Consider the following 9,087-nt stretch of genomic DNA (forward strand, 5'->3'; position numbering starts at 1 on the left):
TAACTTAAATGCAGAGGGTATTTTTGTAAATAATACATCATCCAGAAATGCTTCAGTCTGGATCTTTTAAAACCACATTTAAACCACACATAACATTTAAATCCTAATTTCGGGAATTATCATTTTTAAAAGATGAACATGAATTTGCCACAGGTTACAGTTCTGGGGGAGAATTAGGCCCTACATTAGACCAGAAGAGATATCAAGTCAGCAGTAGCCAGGGCACAAAAGACCACACATGTCACCTGAGACCCATCTGAGCCAAAGCAAAGTCTGATGATCACTAATGAAGAAATCCTGGCTGCAGCGAGCTGACTGACTGAAGTAACAGGATTGTGAAAGATTGCACAATTGACCCTCAATTTATCAGCACCCTGTCCTCTCTCTCTCTCTCTCTCTCTCTCTATATATATATATATATATATATATATATTATTAAACCTTTATTTAACCAGGAAAGGCTCATTGAGATTAAAAATCTCATTTCCAAGAGCGTCCTGACCAAGATAGGCAGCAGCAAGTCGCTAAATAAAAAAGACAAAATACAATATAACAAATACAAGTACTCTAATAATAAGAAAAACAAAGAAATCACAGCCATAATTTACAATCATAGAAACAGCAAATTAAAAACATTGATAAGGAATCAGCCTTAAAATCCCTCATCAATTATTTAAAAATACCAAGAGGGACAAGTTTTTCCAATTTAAATCTATAAACAACAGATCATTGCAACAGATGCTGAAACAGAAACTGCCTAATTATCTAAGCATCTTAAACCACAGAGAAGTGTTAGTATGCCCACGGCCCCAGACTGTGTAGCAGCGCGTTTGCAGAGACTCTTCTCAAAGGAAAACTATTCCCTTTCCATTTCCCACTTGAGACTTGGCATTGATTAATTATTGAAATCATATAATCAAAATCACCACCCGAAATCCTTAGGTCAGTTGATTGCGTTATTAGCTAACCTCAGACAGCACCAGGGGACTCTATGATGCCTCTCTCTGCGTTGCCATTTTCAGACTTTTATAATCTCCACAGCCCTGGTCTTTGTAAGCGTGGAATGTATTGTTCAACATGTTGAACAATAGAGTTTAGAACATGAAATTATATTTTCCCATATTATGTTTAATAATGGTTTGATTATAATCATAACCCCTCCCCGGCTGTAAAGGACAGTATACCTCTAGAGGAGCCCTGCATTGCAGACACTAACATACTCGCCTGGGGTGGGGGGGCAGTGCTGTCGAATTGTTGACTTGGGGGGGTGAATTAGTACAGCATTGATACAGTAGGCTGCGGCAGGGGCAGAATTGGCACAATGGCATTTGTGAGGGGGAGCAGAGAGGATACTTAAGGCTCTGTGGGCCAAAGGGGCAATGGCTCGCCTCCCCCCCCTGCACGTCCCTGAAATTAACAGAATGTTACAGAAGTATAGGGCAGTGAACTTTTTTTAATTTTAATGTTTTGCTTCCCCTGCTTTACAGACCTGGGGTGGGAAGCTTACCAATAACTGTGAAACTCCTAACAGCTTGGTAGGAGAAGGGAGATCTGAAGAGTCCAGCCTTAAAAGAGCCAAGAGCTTCCATTGAACAAAATTAGAAACCAACTGAACCCATATCACATTGCAAATATTTACTGGTTTCTGGGCAGGAACTGCTTGGAGTTGCCGATTTGTAACCTGTTTTAGGTCTGCTGCCAGCGATGTGAAACTGCTCGCCCTGCTCAGTGGCTGTTTCAGATCATCCCACCTGCTCTCAGTCTGAGAGATCACTCCCTGTCCGTCTAACGCTTGTGTGTTCAGTGGCTTGAGTAATACACCTGGGTCTTAACCTAGCTTAACCTGTTGAATCGATTATATAAACACAGAACAGATTAACAACACACAGGGTTTCCAAACTTGTGGAAGTTTTTAGTGTGGATACAATTTCCATTCACTTCTCATAACCAAACAATACAAAATAAAGGTTTTTTGCAGTGAAGACTCAGGGAAGATACTCATGATAAAACTTTAAGTTTATTTATTCATTTATTCGGGAACCGTTCAGTATCATTGTAAAAGGACGTCTTGAAGAAACGTATCACCACAAAACATATGACACACTACAAATCAATAGCAGGCTTCAGATATACACCCCGAAAAATTACTGAAAGTACTGAAAAATTGATATTAAAAAAAACACTGAATAATTACCATAAAAATAAACGTACTGAATAACTGGCTAGTGAGATCTTTTCCAATAAAAGCGTTCACTCAAAAGATTTCAGTGCTCCTGCAAGGAAGAAACAAAGACGGACTGGAGTGGAACGTGTTCACATTGGCATCGTTGTGATCCACACACATCTGAACAGAAGCAAAGCAGCACCATAGAAACACAGTTGAGAGAAGGGGGATTGTGCCGAGCTAACACTTCAACACTACATTCACAAAAGGGATGGACTGTCAAGCAACTGAGCAGGCATTTCTGAGGTCTGGGTTAATTCAGTATATTTAATAAAAAACAGTATGTACAGTCAAATAAAGCAATGCAAGCATGTGTTGTTGATGCATGCAGGAAAAACAAAAAACACTAGTATACACTATAACAGCTATAACTTCCTTCTTCACCATTTACTTATTTAACAGTTCTGAAACTGATGCCAAACAGGAAATTTGAGTTTGAGTTTGAGAAAAGAGTTAACGGGTAGAATGATTCAAGTCAATTTTCATAATTTTAAATTTGCACACTTTGAACGCTTGTAAACCAAATACACGCAGCAGCTGAATAAAGTGCCTAATGTTTCCCAACATCAAAGGGCACTGTTCTATAATAGAATAATTTTTAGATATAAAATCATTGAGGTGCCATTGAAGTTTTTCTCAAAACAACCAAAATGGACTCCGATCATCCTGCCTATCATCCTTTAGGTTTTAAAAAATCTCAGCTACATGTTTATATTTCTTGCCCCCTCCTTGCAAGGGATTGAGAAATGGGATCTGTGCTGAACATGACACAGTTGAATAGGGACAGGGAATAAAAATACACTTTCTAGGTTTGAACAATTGGAAACACTTATAATGTGGCTGCTTTGCTATCAAAGCACATTAACTCCGAAGGACTTTCTATGGGGAAAAAATCATGATTGATTGGGTTTCATCTTTCTTTCAAGTGCATCATTTAGTTTAAACTTCAGACTCAATCATCATCCTCATTACAGCGGTTACTTTACTTTTAACAATCACCTTAAAGCACAGCTGCTGACAGCAACTCCCAACCCAGAAGCTTCCGAATGATTCGGAGCCCTGGGGATTTGCTCATGCTGGTATTTTCTAAACAAATGAAAAATTGATTCTCACATAATTCAAAAGATAAAATATCTTTTAAAGTATTCTGAGAAGTTGAGCAAAGGTATCATTTTGTCTCTGTCCATCCAAAATATCAGATGGAGGCTCACACCTATTTAAAAAAAAAACCTGTGAAACACAAATCACACATCCATGTGTCAGAACACATAAATTAGTGCAAAGGTCAGTGATACATTGGCAGAATATGTCTAGTGGCTGAATATGTGCATTCGTGAGTTTGGCATTATAGCATAATTGACTTTAAAATAACCAAGTTGAACCGTACAACAGTCAATGCAGTGTCAAATGCAGTAGATTTTTAAAAATTCTGCAGTAATAATAAATGTCTTGCATAGCATGAAAACAGAAGGATTTAATCCAACAGAGACCAAGCAATACACGATTCACTTGTAATACGACCGAGGCTTTAAATCTCCTCTGCAGGACAGAGCGCAAGGAGTGGACACAAACCTGGTCAACATGACACACAGTTATGAAGAGGCAGAGCCAAGCTTCCAGTCAAGAACCTCCCGGGTGACCTGTATTACTATATGCAAAATAATAGCTTATATCCGATTGCAGAGCTGCACGTTAAGCTATAGCCAGCACATACAGGAAGTAGGAAAAGACAGCTGCCCAACGAAAATAATACAGTAGATGCATGCTTTTTTCACTATTGAATCCCCCCCACCCCGATTTACAAAACTACAACAACTACTAAAAAAACAACAAATACAAAATGGCAGAAACATCCAAACTCTCTGGTAACAGATCAAATCTCCTAAGGGACTGAGGCTTCGTGTTGGAAGGCATTTTCCTAATGGAACATGGAATTAACCCTGGAAGGCCGTGGCTCTGAGCAGCCCCATGCCTAAACAGGGCCAACATAGGTGAAGAGATAATAATAATAATGTTTTCTTATGTTTCATCTCCCTGAGTTTAACATGTCTTCCAACACAGCTCCCTCCTGCCCCTAAACCAAACCCGCTTGCTTCCTTCTCGGCAGTGGACACCAACTTAACTGGTCCACAGTATACAAAAAAAGTCCTGATATTGAATAGAATATTGCTACGATGGGATGGTGACAGTTCACTCAAGACTGGTTTGGTGCTTTTTTGTTCTGCCGCGTTGTTCAAAAGAAATTACGAGCAAAGACTTACAGGGTTAAAAATCCAGTGTTTAACTGTTCAAGCTTTCGAGTCCTGGGCTGTCAGGGGAATCGGGGCTGGGAATTCTTATTTACACATAGTGGCGGCAGATTGGCTCTTGGCGTGGATGTGGCCCCAGACATGGGCAGCCTGTGTTCAGCATTAGTGGACAGATTCTCACAGAACAGCCAGTCCTTGAGGGAAAGATGGGCCACTGTGCTGTTCTTAGTGTAGAGGTGCCACTGACTTGTGCAGACTTGGGGACACAACATTACACTAGTTGTTTTTTAACTGTTTTTTGCCCCCCAAAATTTCAGTGACAGAAATTTGCTGGACAAGAATTGCCTTCTTTTTAAAAATAAGTAAAGTTGGATCAAAGAAGACCACATAATATTGGATAGAAGGAAAAGGGAATGTGGTGGAACAAGGGAGGAAGGTCCCATTAAAGGGTAACGTTAATTTCCAAGATTTACTTTATCCATTCAGGAAACTATAACCTCTATTTCAATCCAGGGAAATCACAGCCATGATTCTCAACAGATATCTAACCACTGAGAGGAACTCATCTAAATCAATTCCAAAAAACATCCTAAAGAAACTAGCAGAGCTCTGCCAAACCACTTCATTCTCATACTAGAATAGGTGATCCAGTGCACTTAAGACCTAAATAGGACCCCAGAACTGCAGAGAAGTTCTCCGACACACTACACAGTAACAAAAGTAAGTGAACTGGGGTTCAATGGTCTGAACTTCTTCAGAATAAATTAATAATAAAGATTAGAAATGATATCCTTTCCTCATCAACACATGGACGGAACTGAGGGTCAAGATCTACATTCCCGGGCAACATGGAGAATTGGCAGAGACTGAACTCAACGAAAGGAACATGGAATTACAATGGTGTATTATTTTTTTTCCTTCTTCTATTTATGCGGTCTTCAAAAAAACAACTGCTGAGCATCACGGAAACTTCCAAGAGCCAGTCATGTAGGAAACCGTTTTAACCCCCTGTAGTGTGGTTTGCTTTGTACACCAGTGCTATAAACATGTCCTGAAAGGCTTAATTGATAGCATAACATAAAAACACAAAATAAAATAACAACAACGTACAGTGCTAAACAAAATTATCATGCAAACGTCTCAAAGACATCACCCCATCCATTAAACCTTTCAGCTTAATGAAGGAGGTGGGGAATTTAAAAGCATGTCGGAATATACTACAGGAGGTGAAAACTGGTTGGGGGGGGGAATAATTCCAGTACAGTAAGATATCATAATAAAAAAAACAGGGTCCTGGCCAGCAAAGTGGGCTTCATGTATCGGCTCTACCCTGCTTTGCTGTCCTGTACCCTCAGTGGACCTCAGAACATGTATTCTCCATTCCTTCCCTGCCTCCCTCCCTCTCTCCCTCCTTCCAGCCCTCTTCCTCAGGGCCTGGGTGTCCCCGGCTCACAGTCACTGTTCACTGCTGCGGTCCAGGCTTTCGATGACGCGGCTGAGGCGGATGTTGAGCAGGCGGATCTGTCCATCCAGCTGATCGATCTTCTCCTCCAGGGTGTTGCCGCTGCCTCCTCCACCGCCCCTCCTCCAGTAGGAGCCCACAGGCCCGGTCATAAAGTAGATGGCTATTACGAAGCACAGGGGCAGGATGGCGCGCTCGGGGTCGCCCTCAAACTTCTGCAGGATGTAGAGGCAAGAGAGGGCGAACAGGGTGACGCGCACCAGCCAGAAGAAGCGGCCAAACAGCACGTGCAGGATGTAGAAGAACCCACCCAGGAAGAGCGAGAGCAGCCAATAGGAGAGCAGCACCGCCGCCACCAACAGAAGAGCTCGGGCTGGGGAGCTGGTCACTGCAGCTGGGCTGAAGTAGTGGCTCAGGTTGGAGGCTGCCAAACAGGGGAAGAGGAGGAAGAAGGAAACAGGAAATTATGTGTCAGAAAAAAGCAATGCCTAAATGGTGGTAGTCAAAATAATTCAAACTGCAGGCACGACAAGCTTGGTCTTTGGATTGAAACGTTGCTGCCGTTTATGGCCTTAAAATGAAGATGTTTATAGATGCTGCGCCCTTGATTTTAATATGTTTCTAGTTGTCGTATGAGAGTTGAGGAAGAAACTCTCCACTGTTGAAATGGTGGCATCACAGCGCTGCATATGAAAGTGTCAAGATGTTTTTGCAGATATGTAGGCTATGTATTTGTGGAGTAAGTTGTGAAAAACACCCTCATGTTAGTTCACAGCACACACTGCATGTCCAGAACAGACTGTCTCAACAGCACCAAGTATTATTTATTCATCTGGCAGCACCTTGATCTCTGCAAGCGTGAAATCCACTTTGTCGCTCTTCATCTCTTTAGCATAATCATTAACTGCAGGACGCAAACTTACTGAACATGTTAATCAGCTCTTTTAACCACCTGTCCTCTGAATGATTGCATCTACTGAACCCTATATGTACAACACCATTGGAAACAAACAAAAACAAACAAACAAAAATACTTACAGTCAATTCCCAGAACATCTAAAAGGTCTGTCCATATCTTCCAGACTGTGTCCAAGAATGCGTCCACCCCATAGACGAAGCGCTCTGTGGTCTTGGAGAAAAACTTCAAAGAGGAACAGAAGAGGAAGAAGGTTATTGTTTTTCCACCTGGTCATAAGCATGGCTGAGTCAGGGTTAGAGAAAAACCTAACCTTGGAGCTGGAGGGACTCCTTTAGTTTTGGTCACTGAAGAACATCTGAATAACTTGAAAGGCCCAATTAAGTGATCAATTTGTATAATTCAGAATGTCTTCCAGATCTCTATATCAACCTGAAGATTAGTGGTCTTGGAGGAGGGCGGCAGACTCCCTGACTGTAGGTCCAATATTTTCACAGCATGAGGACTGAATGAACAATACTATTTTTCTGACAAGCACTAACTGTGTGGGGAGTCAGAAAATTATATCGGATATCCAAATGCAGGGTCTAATGTCCCAGCCGTGTACTTAACTCGCTATCGTTTTGAAAGCTTTGTGGAGAGCTGGTCTAATTTAACACAATATTTCCCCCACAAGCTGACAAGCACAAATGGGATTGAAATTGTGGGATAATCAATCTGAAATGAATACCAAAAAGCAATCGAAATGCAATAGGATTCCCATTCATTGTGTCAATCAAGTGTCTACAACGGTTCATTTGAATGGTCCCCAAGGTCATTATATATATCAACTACCATTTCGCTAGGCTGTGTTTCCAGAGAAAAAAACATAATATTCCCCAACCCGCTAGGATTGTACTGTATGTTAATTACTGTATAGTACATCATCACTTTAACACTGATCAAGAAGTCACGAAGTAATAAGACTAACATGTAGAACTTATGAACTATGAATGAATCACGACTTATTATTAACAGCACTATATATATATATATATATATATATATATATATATATAACGTATTGTACCTAGACAAATAGCTAATTCGTAGGCTATATTTTCACATTTAAAAACAATGAAAACACACACGTTCATTTCAGAATTGGCTCTTTAAAGCAGCGTGCATGTCTCGGTTACAGTAGAAGTGGCGAGGGGAGCAAACTGAAACAGCCCAGGCCAATACAATGTTCAAAATGGCAACCAGGGACCATACAGGCGGATTAGCACCCGCTAGCCCCGCGAAAGCACCACTCGCAGCGGCTCATCCCCTCAGCGGCCGGCCGGCGAGCTGCACACCGCGGGCCCTACTCGTCCAGCGATGCACGGCGCACCGGTGGCGGGCCGGGCCGGGCCGGGCCGGGGAGAAGCGGCGCACTGACCTTGTGCAAAGCGCGGATGCTGTCCTCTCCGAAGACGTTGCTCAGCGCCTGGTGGAGGCCGTTAGCCGCGCGTCTGAAACTATTCTGGCTGCTCGAGTCCTTCCGACTCCTGGCCGCTTCTGCGCAGAACAAGGACGCAACAAGAACCGCGGCCATTGCGAGCGACCTCACTGCCTTCATGGCTTCAATACTAATGCAAGACACGATCTGCTTACAAAAAAAGAATCGTTTTGTGGCCGGGCTGGGTAAAATAATGAGTTGCGCGGTGCTCAGACCCGGAAGAGGCTGCTTCCAGCAAAACACTCCGGTCGGCCGCGCACTGCGCTTCCGCCCTGCGACTCGAGCCCGCCACCGCGCGGTATACCGCCACGACGTGTCTTTATATCGCGATATCGATTTCATTATGCCATTCGTACATGCAATGCAAACGTATAGCAACAAAACAGCCAGAAATCTGTGAAACTGAACGACCTCGCCTAAGTGCATGTATTGCTCAGATGCCATTACAGTCATTAGTGTATCATTTTTCTTGTAGTAAAAACAAACTGGTTTGAAAATCCCATCTTGGAGACTCTTTGCCTTGCTTCCCTCCCCACCCCCCACCCCAATTTTTTTCTTTTTCTCTATTGTATTTATTTCTCTCATCCACAGAATGATTACAATGTCACTGACACCCTCAGGCTATGGCGCTGAGAGATGGAGTGTGTGTGTGTGTTTGTACCTCCAGATCCCTTGCGCATACGTGCTGCTGAAAAAGGCTCTCCAGTCTAGTCTTTCTGATAGCGACCAAAACTGCCTCCAGCCAAAGACTTCAAC

The 9,087-nt window shown here is 42.4% G+C and overlaps 1 protein-coding gene across 1 annotated transcript; it reads right to left on the reverse strand.

The window, feature by feature from the left end:
* Positions 1–1,998: 1,998 nt before the first annotated feature.
* bri3bp (bri3 binding protein) lies at positions 1,999–8,600 on the reverse strand. The gene is made up of 3 exons (XM_066688765.1): positions 8,272–8,600; positions 6,974–7,076; positions 1,999–6,359 (listed from the first exon to the last, which is right to left on the reverse strand). The coding sequence occupies exons 1-3, from the start codon at positions 8,449–8,451 to the stop codon at positions 5,929–5,931; spliced, it is 714 nt and encodes a 237-aa protein (XP_066544862.1). The 5' UTR covers positions 8,452–8,600; the 3' UTR covers positions 1,999–5,928.
* Positions 8,601–9,087: the final 487 nt, after the last annotated feature.

Source organism: Amia ocellicauda, chromosome 17, assembly GCF_036373705.1.
Source record: "Amia ocellicauda isolate fAmiCal2 chromosome 17, fAmiCal2.hap1, whole genome shotgun sequence".
Lineage (NCBI taxonomy): Eukaryota > Metazoa > Chordata > Actinopteri > Amiiformes > Amiidae > Amia > Amia ocellicauda.

Bases quoted from the DNA above. Each gene is read 5' to 3' on its own strand.
- bri3bp (XM_066688765.1), bottom strand. From the start codon at position 8,451: ATGAAGGCAGTGAGGTCGCTCGCAATGGCCGCGGTTCTTGTTGCGTCC. The intron at 7,077-8,271 runs GTCAGTGCGCCG...TCCTCTTTGAAG, and splicing joins GCATCCGCGCTTTGCACAAG to TTTTTCTCCAAGACCACAGA. The intron at 6,360-6,973 runs GTAAGTATTTTT...CCTGTTTGGCAG, and splicing joins AGATGTTCTGGGAATTGACT to CCTCCAACCTGAGCCACTAC.